The following is a 26,104-nucleotide window of genomic DNA, read 5'->3' as shown; positions in this document are numbered from 1 at the left end:
CTCCTAGTCACTGTCTCAGCCTCAAGCCTCAGCCTGCAACCAACCCTCCACTCCACACCCAAAGGAATATTGCTAACCCCCAAGTCCAACCAGGGCACCATCCTGCAGGATCAAGTCCACATTCTTGGCCTAAGCCCCCCAATCCACTGCAGCCCCCTTTCCATTTACCCACCACCCAACCCTCCTCCACGCCACAAGCCCCACGGCATCCATATCAGCCATACCTGCCCTCTCCACTTAGGGCACTGTCATGGCTTCCTCTCTGCCTGCAGGACACCAGCCACCGCCTCCAGGAAGCCACCCGGTGCATGCCCTGTCAGAACTGACCTCTCCACCTCTGAGCTCCGACAGACTCTCGCCTGCACCTCCACCACAGCCCTCCCACACCCCAACTTAAGCCGCGACAAGTCACATCTGTATCACACGTCCCCATCCGGGAAGGACCCAAATATATTCACTCTGGCAATGTCTCCCATCCCCACCACCTGCTCCGGTATCTTGTACAAACTTGGAGCTCCATAAATATTTGCTGAACTGAATGGAACCAGTTCAAACACAGCCCAGGGAGAGTGCCCCTTAAGAGGGGCCATTCCTCCAGGTTGCTGGCATTTCAGGCTGGTCTGAGGACAAAGGGACCTTTAAGTGCCACAAAGAAGCAGCTGGCCCCACATTCCGCTAACCTCTCCTTGCGGGGGTGCCTAGGAGGAAACCGATCACTGAGGTTGCGAGGTGGCCAGCGCCCTGTTAAGATGGCAATGTGCTGCCTCTGGCCCAGCCACCAGCCCATAATAGCAGCTCCTGGCCCACCCAGCAGCTTGTATGTGTGAGCACGCGTGTGGCCACCCCCATGGGTGAGGACAGCAGGCACAACACAGCCACTGCTGAATTATTTATTCCCTACATTGTTAGCACAGTAGAGAGAGCAACCGTGTCTCCAGGCTCAATTAAAATATCAAGGCACCCACACCGTCTGCCCCGCCACATGCCCAGCTCCCACCAAAACTGGCAGGATAGTACCTCCCGGGAAGCCATAAGCGCCCCCAAGGCCAACGCTGCTGCCCCTCCCAGCCGCCCAACAGCAAAGTCCTGTTTCAGGACCAAGGACAGAGGCCGCCAGCCACGGCTCCCTGGGTGGCTGCGGTGAACTTCAACCCAGATGCTGCCCTGGAGCCACGCTTCAAACCTTTCAGGCTCTAGAAGACCATTTGGGAAATCGATGACCTGAAAGAGCCTTTCTGGCTTCCCAAAGGAGCCCTGGCACAAGCCTTGCCGGGCTTTGAGCCTAACTCCAGTCCTCCACCAGCAGCCAGCACCCCAAAACATTTCACAGCACGTGGGTTAAAGGTTCTCACCCCAGCTCTTCTCCAGGATCCATCACGAACTCTGGCCCCATCACCACCTCCCTGGGCCCCACTTATTTCACTTGGAAAATGCAAACGGCGATGGCCAGGCTGGGACCTCCAGGGATTGTCACAATCAGCAGAAAGGGACTTTGAAAAGGTAAAAACAAGGTACACATCTGGCCACACGAGAAGAGGGCTTTAATTTCATGGGAAAGCCTTGGCACCCCTACCCCAACCTGGAAATCCCTGATTCTGGGGCACAGACTCAGGATGAAGGAAGAGCTGAAGGATCTTTAAGGAACTGGCTGGGTCACAAGCTAACTAGGTCACCCACAAGACTAAATTCAACAACCCCCGGACTAGAATCTGAGGCCGAGTGAAATCAAAGTGGGCGAGCTGGAAAAGAGCAAGAAATTCCGAACACATGCTGCCGAGAACTGTGGAATGAGCACAGGCTCCGGGACAGCAGCGCTGCAGGCCTCTGCTGCCTTCCAGACGAGCCTCAGTCTCCCCTCCTGTAGAACGGGCCGGTGCCACTGGCTCACGGTAAATGACCCATCTGACACTCCCGACACAGAGCCAGGCACAGAAATCCAACCGTTTGTTTTGTTAAGCATCTGCTACGTTCCAGGCCAGGGGAGAGAGCCGTGGAGAAGAGGTGCCTTGCAGAGCTGACACGCAGTGACCAGTGTCATCATCCCTCAGGATGATGGGAGAGGGCCTTGAAGCACAGGTGGAATTTCCAAAGCAAAAATAGGTGCTGAGGGGCCAGCCCAGCGGTATAGTCATCAAGTTCGCACTCTCTGCTTCAGTGACCCGGGGTTCGCCAGTTCGGATCCTGAGCACAGACCTACCCACCGCTCATCAAGCCATGCTGAGGCAGCGTCCCACACAGAAGAACCAGAATGACTTACAACTAAGATACATGACTATGCACTGGGGCTTTGGGGAGGAACAAAAAAAAGAGGAAGACTGGCAACGGATGTTAGCTCAGGGCCAATCTTCCTCACCAAAAAGCATACCTTAAAAAAATTAAAAAAAAAAAATGTGGCAAGAAGGTATAATCCCTTTGAGGAAAAATGTTCAACAGTGCCTCCTAAAGCTAATCCTTCATGCAGCCTCTGAGCTGGCAATTCTATATGTGTGTGTGTATATATATATATATCAGAAACGAGCGCTTATGCCCACTAAGAGACATGTACACAAATGTTCAGAGTGGCTTTATTCACAATAGGCAGGCACCAGATTCAGCCCAAATGTCCAGGAGTAGCAGAATGAGCAAATCAGTGATGAACTACGCAAACAATGACATGACGGAATAGTATAGAGCAATGAAAAGGAGAAAATTACGAATATACCAACCGCAAAGAGGAATCTCTCAGACAGCAGGAGTGAAAGCAGCCAGACACAGACTTCTGCATGGTTCCGTTTCTATGAAGCTCACAACCAGGCAAAACCCATCCATCTGTTAGAAGTCAGGCTGCCGATCAGCCTCGGGGAGGGAGCGATGCTCACCAGGAGGGGCTTAAGGGAACATTCTAGGGCACTGAAAATGTTCTGTATCTTGATGCTCACACAGGCACGTGCATTTATAAAAGCTCATCAGCTAGTTCCCCTGAAATCTGCGAACATTACTGTGTATAAGTTATACTTCAATTTTTTTTTTAATGTAAAGGAAGGAAAAAATGGACAGAGCATTCTTCAGGCGCTGAGGGAACATCAGAAGCAGAGGCCAGCAGACGGAAGCGGGGGGTTCAGAGAGCGGCCCAGGGGAACGGGAGCGAGAGTGGCAGGGGCCGGAGGGAGGGTCTGCAGGCGAGGGGGGTGAGGTGGGTTGCCAAGGCAATGCCACCCTGGGAGCTCCGGGGCTCCTGCCCCCTTCTCCCAGGCCCCTTCTGCCATGCATCCCACCTGTCCACAGCAAATGGTCTGGGTGAGGTCACCTCCCCCCACCGCCAGCCTGGGCGCCTGCCCACACCACCCCCCACCCCTGCCACTGGATTGAAATCCCTGAGCTTAGTTTCGGGGCTTTGGGGGCTTTTGTCCTGAGCAGGAATAAAGTGAGGCCACAACCCCCCAGCCCCATGTCTGCAGTTCAGCTGAGCATGACTCTCCCGGTCTCCACATCCCACGCCCACAGCATCACCAAGGACACCTGGTTCTGACTCCTGCACCCCACCTGCCATGACCATCTTCCCACCTGCCCGCACACGGAGCTCACCTGAGCACCTGGCTCTCCCAGGATAACTGCCCCAATTAGGCAGGGCCCTCCCACCTCCTGCTTCCCACCGCCTGGCACCCAAGCCTTCTCCATCATGTCTCCTCATGAAATGCACAAACACAGCGGAGGAAGCAGCCAGGAAACCTCACACCCCACCAGCCACCAGTGAGAAGGGACACATAAAGATGACAGGACCCCCGATGGGCAATTACGTAGCCATGAAATAGCATGTTTCAAAGACTGTTTAAGGATATTGGAAAATGCTCCCAACTACAGTCTGGTGGACAAAAGCCGGCTACAGAACCACATAGATGTTATGGTCTCAACTTTGTAAATGATACAGAAGAAGGGCTAGAAGGAAATACACAAACATATTGTTTGCCACCCAGGACGGGAGGATGGATGCGCCGTTTTCCCTTGCTCTTTATGCTCTTCTGTTTTCTTCCAAATTTGCCAAGAACATGTTGGCTTTCATAACAGGACCAACAGAACGGAGTCAGGGACATCAGGCCACACTCACACTCAGGGACCTGAGGCTGACCGTCACATGCTCCATGGAGCAGAGGGAGGACTGACATGATTCCAGCCTCAAATCCCCTTCAACACCACCCACAGCCTCCTGCGCTAAGAGCTGCTGGACTAAACAGACTTGCCCATGACACCCAGGTGTGTGTGAGGGCTGCGCACAGGGCTGGGCACCTGTGACACTGGTTCTAAAACCACCTCTGATTCTTACTGGCTAGGTGGCCTCCCACACATCAACTTCTCGGGACCTCAGTTTCCTCATCTGTAAAATGGGGCCTGTGTCCTGACCACTTTGTGGGATTGTTATGTGTTAGGATCAAGAAGTGATCATGAAAGACGGTAGATTGTGAACTGTTGTGATTGATCCCTGAGTTCTCCACCAGGCCCTAAGGCCCCATCCCACTTGCTAAGAAAAGCTCAGAAGCCACCTACAGCAGGTACCTGAGACAGCCGAAAACCAAGGACCATATTCGTAGGCTGAACCCCAAGCTGTACACAAAATACACATATTTTTAATTGAACTGGAAACCAAACAAAAGCTAAGGAAAAAGCCACTTCCTTATCCAATAGCAAAATCTGGGGCCTATAGTAGATCCTCAATAAACATCGCCAACTGAATACAATTGTACAAACTGGAACAACAGCCACTCATTCGATCTCTCGTGAATTAGGGAAACACTCATTGTTGAATCAGGTACCCGCTGCCTAATTTCCAGTAGGTTCTGTGCCTGATTTCTTTTAGGAACAGAGCTTTTTTTTTTTTCACATTGACACCTCTCTGTTGCAAAAAATTTTGACTCATCACTCTACATTCTGCGGGAATCCACAAAAGAAACAGACAACATAGTCCCTAACCTCAAGATTTCTCTCTCTCTCTTTCTCTCTCTCAATGATGAAGAAACTAAAGGAGGTGAAAGCTCTTGACTATGGGGAGTTGGAGTCAGAGGCAGGTGAGGGCTGGAATGGGCAAGGAGGGTCCCAAAGGAGGAGGAGGTTTGAAGCTGGCATGAAGAATAGGGAGGCACGAGTAGGGTTTCAATAAGTGGCGTTTCAAAGGGACTTTGGTGAGTTATGCAAAATTAATATAATAAATACGTACAAGGTGCTCCAGGTGAAAAGGTTTTTCTATCTCTCATCTCACTGTGTACCTTGGGGCAGGAGAAATGAGGCAGTGGATTCCCTGATACTTAAGACGATGTTTACATGAAAAACAAAAAGAATAGTTTCAAGCTCCCCAAAAGAAGAGTTTCAAGGCTCTCCAAGAAGAAGTGGGAAAGCTCCTCCTTCACCACCTTGCAAAAAGTATCCAGTGAAATGAGGTCTGGATGCATCTTGCAGATGGGAAGACTGAGGGGCAGACAGTCTAAATGATTTTGCCAAGGTCCCAAGGCTGGTTAGAAAAGAAGAAAGGGCACCCCTGGGAGAGAGGTGCCTGAGCCGAGGCTTGGAGGGAGGAGTGGGCACAGCCTGCAGGCCTGGAACAGAAGCCCTCCTCGAGGAGCCGAAGGAGGCAAAGGACCAGCCAGCTCCACCCCCGGGCAGATGCAGGACCCGTGAGGCACCAGCTCTCAGAGCCCCATCTGTGAAATGGACACACAAGGCAGCCCCAGGGCCTCCAAAGCACAGCTGAGTGAGGGCATGGAAAGGTTTTGGTGGGATTAGTCACACCAGATATGGGTAGGGTGGGGTGGAGGGGGCAGACGGACAGCTGCCTGGTCAGCGACCACCCACCACACCAGCGCTCAGCACCTCCCCCGGGCATGCGTGGGATGGAGGCCCCAGCTCCCTCCAGCCTCCTGCTCCTGCTGGACCTGCCCAGAGGCCTGGGCTGCTCGAGGCCAGGTCAGGATCGGCCACAGGGCCTCCTTCCAGGCCCTGCCTGGACAGCAGCAGAGGTGGAAGCCCAGCCACAGGGCACCTCTGAATCCAGCCCTCAACCCTCGCGGGTAGAAGGGCAAGAAATTACACACACACTGCCCTTTGACACAGCACTCTGTAGAAATTTACCCTGCAGAGCCGTGCAAAGCAGTCGACACACCCTCTCTCCCCGCCACCCCTCCCAGGACTCAAAGCCAGGAGAGCCCAACACAGGGGTTGGGGGCTCCGGGCCCGGCGTCAGCAGGTAAGAGGAGGGGGTCCTGGTGCCCACCGACCAGCCAGGCCCGCGTGGGCGCGGCGTGAGGGAAGGCAGGTGAGGGGCTGCTTTTCTCTTGTTGAGTTTATGGTACTTTCCTAATTGATCTTACGTCTGTGTCACCAGGACACTTAGGACCATCTGAGAAACCACTTAAGCAATTTAAAATAATGAAAGTACTTCTAAGGCACTTAACATTTCCTCACACTTCAGGCTTCCCATAAAGCCCCACCAGCTGCAACCCGGGGTCTGCAAGGGAGGTGGACGTGGGTGTCAGGCTCCAGCTCCTGCCGGTCACCCTGAGCCCAGGATCGCTGGAGGAGGGACAGCCGACCGCACACACAAGCACTTGAGGGGCTCTCGCTCTCTCTCGCTCTCTCTTGCTCTCTCTCTCTGTCTCTCACTCTCTCCACCAGGCCTTTGGACTCACAGTTTCCTCTGCCCAGACGGAGTGCCCTCCCCCGCCAGCCAGAGAGCCCTCAACGCTGCTAACTGTGTCACAGCTGCTGAGTCTCAGCTAGCTGTCCTCCTACAGGAAGCCTTCCCTGATATCCCCCTGCCCAGACTGGTTAAGGGCCCTCTTACACGCTCGCGGAGCACCTCACCAACCCCCATTACAGACCTCATCTCACTGTCATGAAATCACTGCCCATTCAGCTCCTGAACACAAGTCCTTGGCCCACGCTCCAGGTTTCTAAAGCCCAGCACGGTCTGCCCAAAGCAGGGGTCGGTGATGTTTATTGAGCAAAACCACAAATCCGAGCATGACTTCACAGACGGAGTCAAGAGGCACATCCCTCCTCTGGATGCCAGCAGAGCCCAGCCAGGCTGCGGCCACCCTGGGCCACCACAGGCCTCAGAAGCACCAAGCTGCACCCTTGGGGAAACATGGGCCAGCCCTGACTGAGTCCTCACCCTTGTCATCATCCCCATTTTACAGATGAGAATGCCCAGGCTCAGAGAGATCCAGCAACTTGCCCAAAGTCATACAGTGAGCATGTGGTAATGTGGGGAGGGGCACCTCGAAATGCAGGGCCAGGAAGCCTTGGGAAGCTTGAGGAAACAAGACCCCGAGAGTCTCCTTAGCAGGGCTGGCCCAGGCCCAGGCACCTGGGAAAACCTGTGTTGTAACAAGCCCCCGGGGGGTTCCACGGAGCGACAGGTTTGGAAATGTGGAGAGCAACATGGCAGCTTCCGGGCGAGTTCAGGAGGCGTATTCCCCAGGAGCTGCAATTCCGCTCTGGGTGTGACCCATGAGAAACTCTCCCCAGAGCACAAGGAGACACGGGCAAGGACGGTCAGGCAGCACCGCTGGTAAAACCAGAGGGACCGTCGGGGACCTCGCCAGAGTGACCACCACAGAACCAACAAGCTGATGCACAGGGCACCGTCACTGCGAGAGCCACACAGCGAAGGGGAGGAAGAAAGCAAACCGTGGAGCAGCCAGCTGCACAACACACAGAGCAGGACCCCGTGTCCATCAAGCTCAAAACACGCACAACAAAGCTAAGTATCATGTATGGAGAAATATGTATATTAAGTGCACGGGAATTAAAGGAATTAAAAATATACAGGACAGGGCACGGCCGCCTGTGGGGGGGAGGGGAAGCGGGACGAGGAGGTGCGTGCAGGCTATGCTGACGGTATTTACAGTTTTCTTTCTTGAAATGAAAAAGTTCAACACTATGAGGGCAAAATAGCAATACTTGACCAAGCCAGGTGGTGGGTACAGGGCAGTTTATTATACTATTCTCTATAGTTTTCCATATGCTTGAAATCGTTCATTATTAAAATATCTGACGCCTTGTGAAAGAGAGAAACCGCTTCCTGTCAGACCCACCTTGAAAATGCCGCTCGTCTTTAGTAAAACAAAAGGCTCGTCTGTGAGAGCTGTATGCACCCCACATCCAGCTGCTCCCCTCTCAGAACAGAGCCGCCCCCGAAGCCATGCCCCCTTACACGCCCCCCGAGCCCCGAACCTCAGACATCTCCTGGGGGGTCTCCCGCCTGGAACTCATTCCTAAGGGAGAAGAAGCTCTGCCCTCCCTGGCTGCCCCATGGTGGGGGGTCCGCACTGGATTCCCAGGCAGCTTCCAGAAGCTGAGGGGGAAGGAGGGAGGTCTCTGGGCACGGGGGAGGGAGCCGCACAGAACACAGATGCCCCTGTCCTCCCCCCAACAGAGGTTCCTGCTGCTGGGCCCCGCCCTAAAGCACTCCCACGGGATGCAGAAGGAGGTAAGTGCTGCCTCCTGTCCACCTCAGCCCTGACTCGGACCCTGCAGGCCCCTTGGCCCCTCTCTGCCCTTGCCCAGGGTAGGGTGGGGCTCGGTGGGCTCCAACTCCAGGATATTTCAGCGTCGATGAGTTTGAAATTCCACCCAGGCCCCTGGGGACCGCTCAAGAGCAGGCAGAGGCCTGGGCGAGGCCTGGTTCTACCCTTGTGGCACCTGCACTGGGCCAGGGGCAGGGCTGAGCAGAGCTTCCCGCCTCCCGGGTCACCCTGGGCACCTCTCAGCAGACCCCAGGGGGAGACTGAGGCTTGGGGAGGACTAGGTCCAGGAAGAGGGAGTGAAGGGGAGGAGGAGAAGACAGCCTCCCCTCACACGCGAGCACATGTCACAACAGCTACTGTGTCTTGAGCACCCACTAGGTGCTAGATGCTGTGCTGGTCACTTCACATTGTCCCATTTAGTACTCTCAACCACCCCACCCACTTTACAGATCTGGAAACTGAGCTCAGAGAGGTTACGTGAGCTGCCCAAGGTCACGGAGTCAGTAGGTGGCAGAGAGGGAATTTTCCCTTTTTGAGCAGGTCCATGCCCCTGCCACTGGCCTGGTCCCCACAGCCCTGGGAAGTGTCCTCCCACAGTCCTCCCACCAGCGAGCTAAGCAGAGCCCAGAGCCACACCCTCAAGGGCAAATTCCAGGGCTCTGTGGGGGGCACCCTGAGCTGGGGGAGATGCCTGGGTGGGGTGGGTGCCCCCCAGAAAGTGCTCAGTACTGACATGCCCACAACCACAATCAAGATGTGAGGCAAGCAGGGACCAGAGCAGGCGCAAGGCTGGGGTGAGCCCGGCCAGGAATAGGAGGGCTTGTCAGCTGCTTCCCCCTCTGGGCCTTGACCACGGGGCCCAGGATGACGTCACCCAGCGGGAGGCCCAGACAGAGCCAGAGAGAGCCCGAAAGGGAACAGGGAAGAGAGAGAGGGGGGAGGACACGAGAGAGAAACAGAGAAGGCACAGGGTCAGACAGAACGAGGCAAGGGGCTGGGGACAGACGCATAGAGAAAGAGGGTGTCCCTGCTCCCCTCCCCCAACACAGCCCAGGGCCACGCTCTCCCTGGCTGCCCCAGAACAGAACGGGAAGCGAGGCCTGAGCCTGCATCTCATCACGCTGCCCGGCCCCCTAAGCCAGTGGCACGCGTAAAGGTCAATTGGAATATAAAGTAGAATTTGCCTTCTTTTCATTTCCAACATGTCTGGGCCATAAAAATGCTGTTTTAATAAATTGGGAAGCAACTGAAAAGCACACAGTTCATTTAGGGCTGGGTGGGGGGAGGTGCGGTGAGCTTGGCCCTTCCCACGGGGTGAGCCCCACCCCTGCCGCAGACACAGCTCCCACGGACTTCCACACCGGGTCCCCAGGCTGGCAGAATCCCGGATCTGTCTGTCTGTCTGTCTGTCTGTCTGTCTCCAGGCCAGGCACTAGGGGTGGGGGGACGAGGAGAGGTCCAAGCCCAGTCCTGCCCTTGACCTGCTCACGGACGTCAGGGAGACCCCCGAGGGCCACACGGAAGACCCCAGATCCACAGGATCTCTTCAGCCCTTGGAGCCTCAGGAAAGTTTTGGATTTTGAGTCATGGCTTGAAGGAGGAGTCCAATTCTGCCACTTAGACATCAAGAAGGCATTCCAAGAGGAGGGCATGGCCCAGGCAGAGGCCTAGAGGCAGTTTTTGGAAAGCAGGGCACATGTTCAGCGGACATGCAGGGTCCAGGCAGGCTGGAGTGCAATGGAAAGACAACCAGAGAGGCCGCTGGTGGCTGTGGCCCAGCCTGACCCCCTGGGGCATAAGGTCAGCACTCTTTCTGCAGGACAGGCTACTGAGGAGAGGAGTAGGGTCAGAGCCTACCTAATCCAATGCCCTCATCACACAGAGAGGGCAGCCAACCTGCCCAAGGTCACACAGTGAGTCGGCAGCAAAGCCAGGCCCAGATTGCAGGTCCCTGAACTATAAGGGGCTTCGCTGGTAAGAGAGCCCTCCCCAAGTGGGGAACCGGAGATCAACCCGCCATCCCCCACACCTCGCAGAGTGAGCATCAGGGGGACCCCAGGACCATCACACGGGGCGCTCGGGGACACTCACCAGCCATCCCTCTGCCAAAAGCCAACGACCTGGCCCTCCACATCGCAGAGCTCCCCACCCTGGCTTGGACCACACATCCTCCCTTTGGAGCCCTCATGGATGCTGTCGCAGGAGATGAGGACTAACATTCTACGCACCCACCACGCCAGCCGCTCCCCATGATATCATTCTACATCCGCACCCTGAAAGGGACATGCGACTCTGCCCATTTAACAGCTGAGGTGAGTGAGGTCCAGAGAGGCTGAATGATGTTGGGCCGGGATCTGAGCCGCCTACCACGGGGCTGCCTCCAATGCCAGGCTGCCCCCCACGGCCAGGCCCTCAGCCAATTCCCAGTCCACAGGCAGGCACTGCCCGGAGCGCTCTCCATGCATTCCTCGTGTAATCCTCACAAAGCTCTCCAGGTGGGTACTGCAGGGGTCCCCATTTCACAGACAAGGAAACGGAGGCACAGAGAGGTAACCCCCAGGTGATAAACGGCAGAGCAGGGCGATAAGCCCAGGCCACGTGGCCCCCGGGCCCACACTCTAACCACTGATGCCAGCAGACTCGGGGCTCCCGCTCTGGCTGCCCTGCCCCACCCCCATCTCCAGTGCCCAGCTCTGTCCATCCTCGGGCCGGGGAGGGAGGCACAGGGAAATAAAGGGGGAGGAGTTGGAAGTGGCACAGGTGGGCCTGGATGAGAGCAAAGGGGAAGAACAAGCCTCTCACTCGGGCTCTGCCCGGTCCTCCACAAGGACCATTCAGAGGCCACTTGTCCATTTTACAGGTGAGGAAACTAAAGCCCTGAGAAGCCTAGTGACTTGGCCAAGGTCACCAGAATCCTGGTGACTCTCCTCCCACAACACCCTGTGCAGCAAGAAGCAGCAGGATGTGGGTTTTGGAGCCCCTTTGCCCCTCCTCTCCCTGTCCCCAGGGCTGTCTGGTTCCTCCCTCTTGAGCTCCTGGGTCAAGTCAACAACAAAGCACTGTCCTGCCCCAGGGCCTTTGCACTTGCTGTTCCCTCTACCCAGAACACTCTTCCTCTAGAAGTCCACAGAGCAACCCCCTTCACTCTATTCAGGTTTTGGCACAAAAGTCCACCTCCAACCATCCCATCTAACTTAGCACCCGCACCCCAGGGCTCTCCAGGCACTTCCCTGCTTCGTTCTGCAGGGAACTGCTCCCCAGACATTGTCTGTTTCTGTGTTTTACCTGTTCACTGCCTGCCTTCCCCTTCAAGCATGGAAGTCAACCAAGGCAAGGCCTCTGTCCATTTTGTTTCCAGCTTTACGAAGCTGCTTAGAGCAGTGGTTCTTCTCCTGGGCTGCACCTGGGTCTCACCTGAGGAGCCCAGGCCCCATCTCAGACCAACTACAGCTGAATTCCTGGGGGGCGCGGGTACCAGGATTTTTACATCTCCCCGGGTGAGTGCAGTGAGCAGCCCGATGGAGAACCTCTGCTCCAGCAGGGCCGCACACGGAGGAGATGCTCACTGTAGATTCAGTGAATGAACGAGGGACGGAGCCAATGAATGAATTTTCACAGATGGGCAAACGAGGTCCAGATGGGAGAGCGCGCCAGAGCCCGCAGTCATGAACTTGAGCCCGCCCAGGTCCGGCCCCCCTCATCCCCTTCACAATGCAACACAGCTCACCCAGGGGCCCTGGCAGCTCCCCCGGTCTCCAGGAGCCCACCAGGCCTCCCTCAGGGCTTCTCCAGGAGGCTTTCTCAGAGGCCCGCAAAAGCTCCACTTGCTCCTTTTAATTGCGCAATAACGTGCCTGTTTGCCATCCAGTCACCAGAGCGGAAACCCTCCTGCTTCCGCCCCAACCTCCTGTACTCAGGGAGGTCTGCAAGCCCAGGGGGGCCCTGGAGGAAGTGGGCTGGAGAGGCTGCGGCGCAGGTGGGGCGCTCCCTGGAGGGGCCAGTGGGACAGGAGGACCGGAGGACCCAGCAGGACTCAGGGCACCTGGCGCAGCAGCCAGCATCGCCTCCCTCGGGCAGCTGTCCAGCTACGGCCAGGCCCCAGGTCCCATCCGCCGGCCGGAGGTCCAGGAACGGAAGGCCCCCGGGACCGTGATGAGCTCGAGAACCACCGGAGCAGGGCAACTTCTACCAGGGCCCCGTCGGCAGGGAAGGACTGGCCCAGAGCTCAGAGAGAAGCGGGGGCAGCGGTGTAGTCAGGGGGCCTGGAGCCTCCCCTTGGGGTGCCACCACTCCCCCACGCCACAGTCCCCTCCTCCACCTCCCTGTCCCCTCTCTGTTCAGGCTCGGGCCTGACCTGGGTCTTGAGGCCCCCTTCCTAGATTCCCCCCACAAAGGGACACCCGGGGCTTGGGGGAAAGAGATGCTGTGAAAGCAGAGGGACGGCTGCGTGGTCCTCACCTGGGAGCGCAGCCCCTCACTGTCACCCTCACGGTGACTTCCGACCCCTCCTCCGCTCCTTCCCCACCCCTGCAGTTGCCCAGTGCCTCACGCTGGAATGTCTGTCAGCTCTGTCCTGGTAACAGCAGCGTCCAGGAGACACCTACTAAAGGCCTTGTGCACATGATCGCTTCTGCCAGATGAGCATCATCACACCCGCTTCATAGATGAGTAAACTGAGGCTCAGAAAGGCCACACAGTGAGTATTAGGCCAGGTCTCAAACCCAAGCCCGTCTGATGGCTAAGAGATAGGAGAGCAGAGCGATGCAAAGGGTAGATTCAGGGCCAAACAGCCTGGGTTCCTATCCTGGCTCCACCACTTACTAGCTGTGTGGCCTAAGGCAAGTTGCTTAGCCCCTCTGTGTCTCAGATCTCCATCCATGAGAAGGGGATAGCAATTGTACACCTACCCCTGGGGTTGCTGTGGGGATCAGGTAGCCCCCAGCACTGGACACGGGCCATGTAAATGCTGTGATTATCCCACCTCGGCCACCTCTTTGGGGGTCCCTCATCCCCCCCGAACATTTCTTGAGCAAGCCCTGCTGGGACAAAGCTCTGTAACAGCCTACAGTGGTGCATGGGGACACCCTTCACAGGCAGCAAAGCTTCAGGTGAAGGGAACTCCACAAGCCAGGGAGGTGGAGGCGTTGTGGGGGAAGAAACACATCCGGGTGGCCCAGGGGTCACCAAAGTGGTGGCACAGGTGGGCGCTGGCCTGACCCACAGCGAGGTGGGCCCAGATCCACTCACCGCCAGAGCCAGGAGCCCACGCAGGGCTCTGCCGACCATGGCCGCCCCGCTGTTGACGAAGGTTTGGGGGGCGTGGGGGCTGCAGAGGCCTCACTCTCCAGAAATCCACTCGGCAAGGGCTCCTGAGGGCCTGCGGTGGCCTGGCATCAGCCGGGGTCCCACAGGCGCCCTGAGAGTGTAGCCAGGCTCGCTGACAGCCCTGTCTCAGCTTCTCAGTTCCAAGGCCGAAGCTCGACAGCAGCCCCAGACAGCACGTAACTGAACGGGTGTGGCTGTGTTCCCATCCAACTTTCTGGACACTGAAATCTGAATTTCATATAATTTTCCTGTGTCATGATCTATTATTCTTTTGATTTTTTTTCCAACCATTTAAAACACAAAGAACATCCTTAGCTCATGGGCCATCCAAAAAGAGGCAGTGGGCTGGAGGGGAAGCCCCTCCTTTCCTGGTAAGGAAAACAAACAAACAAACAAACAAACATGCACAAGACTGAAAATTGTGGTGAGCACCATGGAGGGAAGGATAAGGAATCGAAAGAGAATAATAGGGGGAGCTTCTCCAAAGAGAGTCCACTTAAGCTTAAGGTTGAATAAGAAGGATCCAGCCTCAAAGACTTGGGGGTAAAACATTCTAGACAGAAGGGACAGTAGGTGCAAAGGCCCTGTGGTGGGATAATAACGATGTCTTCAAGGAACATAAAGAAAACAGTCTGACTGGTGTGGAGTACACCCAAGAGAGATGAAAGGATGTGGTCGGGGTGCCAAGTAGCACAGGCAGGAGTTTAGGAGTTTGCATTTTAATCTAAGAGCAACAGGAAGCCAACAAAAAGTTTAAGCAGCCAGGCAAGCAGATTTAATTTGCTTTTAGAAAGATCACTCTGGCCACTGAGCAAAGGTTTGGCTGTGGGGAGGCCCACTAGGAAGCAGAGAGAGGAGAGATGGGCAGGATGAGAGAACGCAGGGGTGGGAGCAGTGAGGAGCTGTCATTCCAGGATGCATCCTGAAAGGAGAGCCCGCAGAGTCAGCTGGCAGCAGCAGAAAGAGGGTGGTCGAAAATGCCGCCATGTGTTTCGGCCTGGGCACTGTTAGGACGGAGCTGTCTTCAAGGAAGATGGGTAGGCTGCGGGAGAGCAGGTGGACTCTCTCAAAAGTTCCTCCTGGTTGTGCAGTGGAGACACTTTGAAGACACCAAAGCCACATCCTGGACAGGACATCTGGTGTGAGCTAAGCCACAGGCCCTGGGCGAGGTGCGGGGGGGCAGACACACCAAGCATGGGGCAGGCAGCTTTCTCCAGAAGCCGCCACCGGCCTTCACAGCACTTACCACCCCGCGCGGGTCAAGGCTGGGGCTGGGCACAGACGGCGGGCGTCGCTCACCAGCGTCCTGGGCCCAGCCTCTCCTCGAAGCTGGGGCACCGGCCCACCCGCCCGCTGGCTGGCGCCCCCTCTACTCTGTCTCCTGCCTGCCCCCCACTGCCCCGCCCACTCCACCCCACGCCTCCTTCCCAGGCCCCGCTGTTGCGACAGCGAGAAAACTCTCATTATCTGACGGTTAGGTTGGCTGCTCGGTCTCAACTCTGCAGGAGGACACGGAGGCCCAGCAGATGGTGGGGCCTCTCCGAGGATCAGCCTCAAAGGTCACCATCTGTCACTGCCCACCCGCTCCAGCCTCTTCCGCATCGATGGAGTCCCTCATGCTGACTTAAGGCCCAGCTACAAGCTGTGCGGTGACATTTCCTATGGGCTGACTGTGTGCCAGGCTCTGTGCCGGGCCTTTTCTGGACATTAACTCTTAACTCCCACACCTGGCCTGTTAGACCGTTATCAACCCCATTTTACAAGTGAGGAAACTGAGGCACAAACAGGCTAAAGGATTTGCCAAGGTGGCAAAATCTGTCTGGCTCCAGCATCCAAATTCTTAACCGTCGTGCCGTGCAACCTCCCCTTCACTGAGCCTCAAGTTTCTTCTCCACTGCAAAATGAATGAGGGACTCAACGAAAGGATTTATGGATCCTTCTGAGCTCTTTCCAGATCCTTCTGAGGTCCAGGCTTTGAAAACTGCTTCCTTCCAGGGCACTTAGAATGTTCCTTCTCCCCCCAACAATGGTTGCTCTCAGGAAAAGATCTTATTGGCTCATTCACACTATGGTGTAAATGACTGATATAGTGAGTAGATGTGGTGGATATGGTGAGGTAACTCTGGAGGAGCAGAGACTCAAACCCAGGCCTAACTGGCTCCAAAACCTGGGCTGTCCCCACACCACAGCTTTGTACAGGCCACATCCTCTGGGTTTAGGATCTCCTCCAAAAGGTATTCTTACATTCATCAGTATTCCCTGTCCTAAGAGAATGGAGCCAAAATGCAGGTGAAGGAAGAGGGTGGGGACAGGGAAGGAAGGCATGGAAACTGTCAGACTCACGACTTCCCAAAGTCGGGGCTTCTGATCCCAAGGAAGGCCTGGGTCCTGGTCCCACTTCCAACCCAGCTTCTTTGTGCAGGCCGCCTGGAAAGAGTCAAGGCTGGGAGCCGGGGACCTGACCTCCAGCCTTGCCCCACCACATCATCAGGGCTCAGTTTCCACATCTGCGGGACAGGGAGTTGGCCCTTCCAGCTCTGACAGTTGCGGGGTTCGCTCCCCCCAACCCCAGCTGTGACTGGACCCCATTAGCTTTGTCCAGGCAGGAAATCACCCCTCGTGCCCCCGAAGCCCAGAGCTGCTGCCCACAGGAAAGCCAGCTCCTGGAGGAAGGAGAGCTGTCATCACGCCTCTGGTGGGTGCTCCCAGCAGCCCCGCTAACAGACTTGGGGGGGGGAGCGGAGCCGGGCTGGGGTCACGGTGCCCTTTGAAATATACCTGACACGCAGCTCCCCAGCCTCCTCTCCTCTCCTGCCTGAGGCTCCCGCTCCTGACCTCCCTTCCCAAAGTTCAACCTTTTTGCCTCTGCAAATGGCTTTTAAGTTTCTTGCCCAGCCTCTCATTTCTACCAGTTTAATTATTGAGGAGCCCTCTTGTCGCCAGCCTGGAAGATTAACGCTGTTAAAAGGGACCCAGGGAATGTGGACCACAGCCATCTGTCTCTGGCTCTCTCCATCTCCCCCCTCCCACCCCCTTTCCTTCTCAACAGGCCCCCTGTCCCTCATTCCTTCTCTCCTCCCCAGGCCTCTACCTCCCAGTCCGGTCTCGCTCTCTGTGCAGCCCTGCCCCCCACACTCATCTCTGCCATCTGAGGCGGCACAGACAAAACTGAGGCCACGGCCACATTCATATGTGACCAGATGGGCAGAGGAAAAGGAACAAAAAGGAACGCCTGTGAGCCCCAAGGCTGGCGAGGCACTTTGGCCCCAGGCCCCCTGGCCCCATCCTGGGCAGGGTTAGCTTGGAAGTCACAACTCACTCCCATGTTGGGCACTGGGCATCTCATCCTGAAATATCCATATTTCCAAGAACACGCTTTAAGGCCTAATGCTGACAGTGACCTTCCTTAACCTTTACCTTCGTGTCAAGTGACTCCGCTCAACTCCTTCCATCTTTCCCACCTCCCTATAAAGAGTGCAGTGGCTCCCCTCTGGGAGGTGGCAGGGAGGGACCCTCACTGATGTCACAGTCCCAAGGATCCAGTCAGGCTGTTTTAACACAGAGTCATAAAGGTATTAAAAAGCTCAGAGACTGCAGGAGCCCCACGTTGTCTGGCCTTCTCAGTGGCTGGGGGTCTGTGCCCCATCCCCAAGCAGACAAGGAATCTAGGGCTTGTCCCCTCTGCTGGATGGCCCAGGTCGCCTCACCTCCCAGGCCTGGGTCAGGCAGGCTGAAGAGAGGACTCAGAGATGCCCAGCTACCACTAGGCCCTGGCCTGGGACAGCCGAGAGCTGCTCCTGCACCCTCTCGTGGGTCTCCACTCCTCTGCAAAATTGGGCAGGTGGAGGAGCTGGACCAGGCTGCCCATGCCCAAACCACCGCACCAGGACATGACCACGAGCTCACAGCTCCCCAGGGACCGTTCCAAGTGTCCACTGCAGGGGCCAAGTTTCCTTCCAGTCTCCTGCCTCATCCTAATTTTGCATTTTTTAGAACGCACTTATTTGTTTTAAAAATTAAAATAATGTTTTCATCCAGATCATCAGGTAAAACAGACACTCCAGGAGAAAGGCCCAAAGGCCAGGACCACAGGGCACAGGTGGCCCAGACCCGCACTGGCAAAGGTCCATCCCCAGCCCACATGGGACAGGACAACTCCAGCCTCCTTTCTTTCCCACCCACGCCACCCCAATCCTCAACACAGGGACCTTCTGCACTTCATCCTCACTTCTACCCCGGCCCCCAGACCGCCCCCAAGTACCAATGCATCATGGGATTGGGCAAATGGGTTCCAGAAAGGGTCCAGATGAGAGAGCTCTGACCTCAGCACTTCCCACCCTGCGTGGGGCCAGACAGCCTCTCAGTGCACTCCCTAACTCCGGAGCCTGAGGAGCCAAGGGGCCAGCATCCAACACAGGGTGAAGGAGGGACCCAGCGGCTTCCTCTGTGCATCCCCTCCTCCCTCACCCTATTCTCTCTCTCTTCCTCCCCTTTCTCACACACACACAAACACGCACATGCACGTGCCTGCACACACCCACCCACACACACAGCAAACAGGGAGCCTCCCAGAGAGGAGCGGGCACATAATTATTGGTAAAATGCTTGTAATGTTTTTCTCTCTACCCGGTAGCTTTCAGTTGTTTTAGCAGCTTAGCGAAGCACTTGGCTCCAATTGAATTGCAAATCAGCAGCTCTTGCCCCAGGAAGAGAGGAAGGGAGGCGGCAGGGAGGAATTCCAGAAGGAAAGGGGGAAAGGGAGAAAGGTGCGCAGGGAAGAAGGGCAGAAGGGAGGAAATGAGCTGGGGAAGCTGGGTTCGGGGCCGAGGGCCCCAGAAACAGGGGCCACCTGCTCCCTCCAGGCCCCCCCCCCCCCCCCCCGACCTCAACTGCATTCTCTGCAGGCCCGGTAGCCCAACACCCCATCCAAAAATCAGGACACCATTTCTAGACATAATCTTGGGGTACAGCAGGAGGGCCAGGCGGGGCTTTCTCAACTACCCAGAAGAAAAACATAGCTTTCTTGGGAATTGAAATTATTTGAAAACAACGACAAAACAAAAGTCTTGCTTTTTCTCCCTGGCAATCTCCAACATTCATATGTTTCCATTCTATCTATCTGTCCATCTTTTGATCTGTCTTCCTTACTATCTACCTATATTTCTATCTATCCATCTGTCTGTCTTTTCATATATCTGTCCGCCTATCTCCTCCCCCCTTCCGTTGCTCGCCAGTACTTCCTTCTCCCCTCTTGGTTCAGAATTCCCTGCAGAGGAGCGAAGGTGACAAGGAGCCGCCCGCAGCAGATGCCATTTCAGCACCACGGCCAGCACCAGGCAGCCCCGTCCTCCCCAACGCCTTCGCTCTGCTGGGTCTAAGCTCGTCCACAGGACTGCCCCAAAGTCTCAGATAACTGCTCCCAGGGAGAAACCCCGCGGAGTCAGGAAGAGAAGAGGAGAAAGGAGCTGGCCAGGGGGGCACCCTGGGCGTGGAGGGCTGGGGCTGCTGGTGGAAGACCATCTCTGGGGCCAACCGTCAGGCACTAACCTTGAAGAGGCGAAGGATGTTGGCCACCATGATGGAGACCGAGCTCCCTGACGCACCGATGACACCCACCACACGTTCAGGTTTGGTGATGATGGGTGGGCCACCACTGCCACAGCGGACCTCTGTGCCATCCTTCTCGATGAGCGCCTGCACAAAGGTCAGCGACTGCTCGAGGGCATGGGTGTCCCTGGAGCAGGTGTCCAGAATGCGGGCGCCCAGCGTGATGTTGGGCAGCAGGTCCGGGTCATTGTTGATGCGATCCAGAGCGAAGAGCATGGCCTCCAGCCGGTGGATGCCCTTTTCTTTCTTAAGCTCTCCACAGGCCTTGCCCTCTGAGCCCCGGCCGTGCACTGGGAACAGGCCTCCCAATGTGATGTCCCCATCTATGCGGATGGAATTCATGTGGGGGTGGCCCTTGGGCTTCCCCAGGGAGGAAGGCACCCAGGAGCCATAAAGGCTGAGGAGCAGGCAAAGGGGCAGCCGGGCCCACCACCAGCCCCAGCCTCTCTTCCCAGGCATCTCGGAAAGCCCTAGAGACCCATGAATGGCAGGCCCCACTCCTAGCCTTGGCAGGCCCCCAGCCCCACAGCCTGGGCGAGCATGGGCAGAGCCACCCCCACAAGTCTCTCCAGGGCAGCTTCAGCAGTGGGGTGGCTGAGGGCAGCTGACGGGATGAACCATGCCGGTGCTCCTCGCAGCTCAGGCAATGCTCAGTTGCCGGCACAATCCATGCCCACAGGTGGCAGGGCGTGGCCGGGGCACAGCGAAGCTCTGGTCTCAGTCGCCACGTCCTGAAGGCCTGTTCTTGGTGGATGACTGTGAAAAGAGCAGAGTGTTCCTAGCTTGGCGTCTCTTGGCATCAAGGAGAAAACAGCTCCAAGGCTCTTCTCCTACCAACCTTAGAAGGGAGAGAGAGAGAGAGAGTCAAACAGAAGCCCCGAGAAGACATTAGCTCTTCTGATCTCTCTCCAGGAGCCTGAGAGAAGGAGATGCTAGAAGCTATGGCCAAAGACTGCACAAATCTGACCCTGGTTTCCTCCCGGCAGCCGCTCAACTTTGGTTTAAATGAGAGCGCTTAAGGCAGAAATTAGGTTCTGCTTGACAATTTCTTAAGGCCTGTGCCCACTGCCACGCAAAGCCCGGGCATCAGAGAGAACACTCCCCAGGGAACAGCCTGGAACTGGCCTGGGAGGAAGAAGCGCCTTCCTCACCCTCACTCACTTGAAGGAGTAGAAGGAACCAGTTGCACTGGGCCCAGCCCCAATTTAGAGAAGAGGAAACTGAGGCCCCAAACAGGGAAGTCACACGGGTAGTGAGCAGAACACCGACTAGAACCCAGCTTCCCAGCTGCCAGCTCTGGAACCAGAGACACTCAGGCTCTTTGGGGACTCAGAGCCCAGGAAAGCTCACAGGGCCCCTGGAGAAGAAATCGGGCTGGAGCCGCTCACTGTGAAGGCCCGGGAGAAGCTGGGCTGTCAGGGTTCAGGATTCTCCCCCTAAATCAGGAAACGTGAGGTGGACCCTCCTGCTTCACATTTCCACCCCAGCTGCCCAGCTACCCCAGCCAGAGGGTAAACCCAGCGGCTCCCGAAGGAGCAGCCAGCCTCCTTTTCACCTGCTCGGCCTCCCTCCCCCTCCCTCTGTCTGAGGGTCTTCTCTCCCAGCTTCTCCATGGCCCCTTCTCTCTCCCATCCTTCCCCGCTCTGAGAGTGGGGCTCAGGTTACGGCCTGAGCCACCGCACATTATGATGATCATCGTCATTATTATTGTTGTTGTGATTAAATATTTATTTGCAAGGGTAGAAGAGAGAACACAGCTCTTCCTCATTCTCACTGCTAATTTGGGCTAATTTCCCCCGGGATCCCTTCCCTCGCCCCAGCCTCCCTGCTCCAAGCAGGCAACCTCCCTCCTCTCCACTTAGGAGGCCACAGGGAGGAGGACTGGAAGCTGAGTCAGGGCTTGCCTGGAGAGCCCACCCCAAGGCCCCCGGCCCCATGGTCTTGTCAGCGAAGACCAGCAAGCCTCTTGCTCGTTCTGTGCCTCGGTTTCCTTAGCCATTTGGCAGAGGGGCTTGTGTTCAGATTGGGAGGTTTCCCTGGAGACGTGGTCCCTCTATCAAGGCCAAGCAGTGGTCCTGGAGCCACCCCCTCCCACTTGTAATTCCCCCCGTAGAGGTCCTGACTGCTCCAGCTCCGGGGAAAGCCAGGGGAGGAGAGGGGATGGCACGCCAGACTCCAGCCTCAGCTCCTGGGCTTCTCCGGCAGTCCCTTCCGGAGCCTCACCTCACATCTGACCCCCTCATCAAAATGCTCCCTCCCCCATTAGCTTCTCAGAGGTCAAGCATACCACTGTTAATTCTCCTTAGCCCCATTCTGCAGGTGAACCAGCAGCCCAGAGGCATCAAGTAACTCTCCCAACACAGCAAGTCAGGATGGGTGAGGACCCAAAGCCAGCGCCAGTCACACTGAGAGAGCCCTGGGGAGCACGCAGGAAAGCTTCCTAATGCGACCCTCACCCCTGAAGCCAGGATGCAGTGACAGGGGATGGGGGGGGGGTGGAGGAGTCATCAGGGCTGTGGGGAGGGCTTAGAGCTGTTCCAACACAGCGGAGGGAGTGGGCACCCCTGAATGCAATAGTCATCAGCACGTACACGTTCATGGAGTGGGTTTATCACATCTCCTTCCCCGGTGGCTGTGGGGTGTAAGGGGATGTGGGTACTAGTTGCTGACGCCAGGACTACTAGGCAATTCCAAAATGAGAAACTGGAGGAGCCTTAGACAAGTCCCACAGTCCTGCCACTGCCCTGCTGGAGGCGGGCATGTCCCCTAGAGCATCCTCAGCTTCAGAATCTGTAAAATAGGTGGGTTGGAATAAGATCCAGTCTGGGAGCCATACTGTCTCTGCAGGGCCATTTTCAGTTGTCACAGTGATGGGAGGGAGTCACCTACTAGCCTACGTCCAGGCAGGGGTCAGAGACGCCGTGGGTGGGACAAGCTGCACAATGAAACACGGTCTTGTCCAAATGCCAACAGTGCTCCGGGGAGAAATAGCAGCCAACGACAACATATTGCCATGTGCCAGGCACTGTCCTAGTGCTTTGCTCACTTCCTCTCAGGTCATGCTCACATCCCCATGAGCTAGGGGTATTTTTATCCCTATCTCACGGATGAGGGAGCCAAGGTACTGAACCTCTGATAGTCACATAGCCAGGGACACAGAGCTGTGCAGGCTGCCCCTGCCCCATCCACTCCACTGCACTGGCCCGGAGGGTCTCTCGGCCCTGCCCAGTTCTAACAACCTGGGAGCTCAGGCTTGGTTTTCCCGAATTTCAAATGGAGGGATTTGGGGCATCATGACAGGCCCTGTGCTGAGGCTTGGAGGTTCAGGCTGGGAGAACAATGCACAGCAGCTTCTGACAGTCGGGCCCTCCTCAGGCTTCTAGATCCCTCGTGATGGCTCAACACTGGCTTCTCCTTGAAGTCTGCGCCCTCTGGGCTGAGCAGTGTGCACACACAGGCACATGGACACACACACACCATACAGACACACACACACATGAGCGCACGCACACACGGGAAGGACAGAGGCCACATGGCGGAAGGAGGCAAATAACTTGCAGGATTAGAACCCAGGCCTTGCCCCAAGCTGGTCAGGCTGTCCACAAGGCCTCTCTCCAGGGGACTGGGTCCCAGCCCAACTACAGCGCGTCCCACTCCCTCCCTCAGCCCTCTCAGGCCTGCCTTTTCTGAGCTTCTCCAATGAGCTGGGCAAATGCTGCCTCTTTTAGCCTCCCTTCCTTCCTTTGATCATGTAACAGGAACAAGGGAAAAGTAAAAATACCGAGTGAGTGAAAGGAGCCACCAAGAGCAGAGGCTGGGGGTGGGGCGGGAGAGGAGCCAGGCTGATCTCCCTTCCCCCACCAGGCTGCCTCCAGCTGCAGGGGAGGGCAGGGCCAGCTGGGGTGGGGGGGCTTGGAGCCCTCAGACCACCTCCCCCCAAGTCCAAAACAGCCAAAAGCTCAAACCTGGGATAGTTAGGGGGGACCCCTCCCCAGGTGAAATCACCAGGATGGCTGCAGGGCCAAGCCAGCGTGGCCCCCAGGTGGGTCTCTTCCCCCTCTCCTTCCCTCTTCCACCCCTCCCCACCTCTCCCCTCCAGCCCCTGCATATTCATCCCCTCTCTGGGCCTTGCTAGATTCTTTGGCTCCAGGGAAGGACAGGGCCAGACAGGAAGGGATGAGGAGCAGAAGAAGAGCAAGAGCACGTAGTCATCGCCACACAGCAAGAGTCCACCGGCCAGCAGCATTTTCTAGAACATTCTCTCCAGTGAAAGGGGATGTGAGGGGAACTGGAGGAATGACCACAGTTTACCCTTTCACCCCCAGCCCAGCCACCCCCACCGTCTCAGGGCCCCTCTGAAATAGGAGGGCCTGCATAGAGGAACTCCCCAGACCCGCCTCAGTGACCCCTTCCAAGGCCTAACAAGCAGGAGTTCCCTGCTCCTCCCATGTCTAATGGAAATCCTGCCCTCGGCAACCAGGGCCCGAGCCAGAAGGAACCACAAACCACAGAACCACCACCAGACCCAGAGAGCTACCGGGATTTACCAAACTCCAATTCAGTCTTCACTGAGCTTCTTTCTGTTCTCCCAAAACTAAGGAAATAGAATTCTCCCAGACACCAAAACAAAGGGCAGAGTCAGAGGGAAAGACCTGCCTCGGGGGCAGAACCAGACGGCTGGCTCCTGGCTGGCTCCTGCGTTCAGCCCTCTGAGGGAACTCGCAGCTCCTGGCTCCGCCACAGGCCAGCCCCTCGGGGTTCAGCGAAGAGACCTGGCCTGTCCCCATCCCCTGTCCCCCACCTTCCTTGGGCCTCTGAATCCCACTGTCCTGCTGGCAGCCCCTTCCCTCAGCTTTCCCCGTGCTGCCTCCAGCATTATTTCATCTCTGTTCACCTTTGCCTCCACTGGCCCGGCCCGGCCCAGTGCTCAGAAGAGCTGGGACTTGTGAATGGAGGCGTGGAGTCTGTTTTGAATCTCCAGAGCTGTTTAGAGGCCTCATCGCCCATATCTCACGTTTCCACAGAAGGAGGGGCTGGCCAAAGGGGGAAGTGAGGGAGAACCTGAGGCTCCTCACCACCTTCCTATAACTCCCCCCACCCATGGGAGGCTGTGTGGCCCCGAGACGCTACCCTGCAAGCCACCTGTGGCCCCCTCTCCCCCATCCCCCTTGGGATCCCGCACAGGCTGGGCAGAGGTGTGGTTTGCTGGACAGTCTCCTCTCAAATGGACAGGCCTAGACCCAGGGAGCAGGTACTCAGAAGCAGTGCCCACCCAGCTGCCCCAGTGACAAAGCCCATACTTTGATTTCCACCTGGACGATTCCGGGTCCATGGGGACATGGGATGACCAATTAGCGCCCTCAAACCGTACCAGCACAGCCCCCTCCCCAGCTGGACCACAATAACTTGAAGGCATCCTGTCATACTCGCGGTATCTCTGCATCCCACCAGCACGGCGCCCAGCATCCCCACTCAGCATGTGTGGAAGTGAACGAAGGAGGCGATGTGAATGAATGATTCCTGGGTGCTTTCCGCCCCTCCCCCGGGTAGTCTACTTCTGTATTAAGAGGACAAACAGCCCTGCTCCCAGGCACTGGCCCAGCCCTGGCCACGTTCTAAGAGCAAGGAGGAAGGTGCAGTGGAGGTCTGGGCCGGGGACCCCCTTCCTTTCACTTTCCTGAGCCACCCCTGCTCGCCAGCCTGGATCCTGGATCAGGAATTTGCCCAAGTTCAGAAACCCCAGACCTCACTTCACAAGCCATCCCCCTCTGTTCCAGCAAAACGACAAGAGTGGGATGCAGAGAAGATAGGTTCTGTGCTGGGCATGTGGTGAGCAGTGGAGAAACACCTGTGGAAGGGAAGGAGGGAGGGGGGGAGGGACGGAGGAAGTAAGTCCTTAGCTTAATACCAATGGAAACTAAGGAAAGGAAAACTTTAAATCCACCACCCTATGATTCCCTCCAGCCTCCTCCCTGGGATGCTCACCCTTCAAGTAGCAACGGAAATCCTTCCTCCTCCAGGAAGGTTGCCCTGATTATTCCAGTTCCCATTATCTCCTTCCTCTACAATTAATGCGGTAAAGCCTCTTTCCGTTATTTGTCACTGAGAAGCCTGGGAGCACATTAAGGGCCTGTGTGGACAGCACCGACCTCATCTCTGTATCCCCTTTGCCTAGCCCAAGGCTCAGAACACAGGAGAGTCTCAATAAATGACCAGACAGAGCCGGGTCCCCACCCAGAGCCAGCATGGCAGCCACCCCCTCCGAGGCAGAGTCCAGGGCAGGGGGTCTGCAGCAGCAATCCGGGTCCACGGACAGGGACTCAGACCTTGCACTGAATTCTTACGAACCACTTGCACGGTCAGCACAGAACACGATCCCTTCTGCCGCGACCATTCAGTTATTCAACAAGTCATCAGAACAAGTGCTGAGCAGCCACTGTCTGCCAGGCTCTGCTCTGTGCACTGGGGAAACCGCAGGGAAGGAAAGACATCCCTGCGGAGCCAACGCCCCGGTGGCGATGGCACAGGAGAGACCATTAGATACAGCTACACACAGATATGCGGCACTTCAGCGAATTGAGGGGCTATCAAGAAAAGAAGGCAGGTGAGGAGACAGGGAAGGACCCAGAAGGGCTTTTTCAGAAAAACACAGGGAAGGCTTCTCTGAGGAGGTGGTT

At 56.6% G+C, this 26,104-nt stretch overlaps 1 protein-coding gene across 1 annotated transcript in view; it reads right to left on the bottom strand.

The window, feature by feature from the left end:
- The window catches only part of GRM4 (glutamate metabotropic receptor 4), a 102,750-nt gene extending 82,864 nt beyond the window's left edge, over positions 1–19,886 (bottom strand). The window contains exon 1 of the mRNA XM_046640838.1: positions 19,368–19,886. Coding sequence (XP_046496794.1) covers positions 19,368–19,886 — 519 coding nt within the window. The remainder of the gene's footprint in view (positions 1–19,367) is intronic.
- Positions 19,887–26,104: the final 6,218 nt, after the last annotated feature.

Source organism: Equus quagga, chromosome 15 (genome assembly GCF_021613505.1).
Source record: "Equus quagga isolate Etosha38 chromosome 15, UCLA_HA_Equagga_1.0, whole genome shotgun sequence".
NCBI lineage: Eukaryota > Metazoa > Chordata > Mammalia > Perissodactyla > Equidae > Equus > Equus quagga.
Note: the sequence above shows the minus strand (reverse complement) of the source record. Positions and strands in the feature narration are given on the sequence as shown.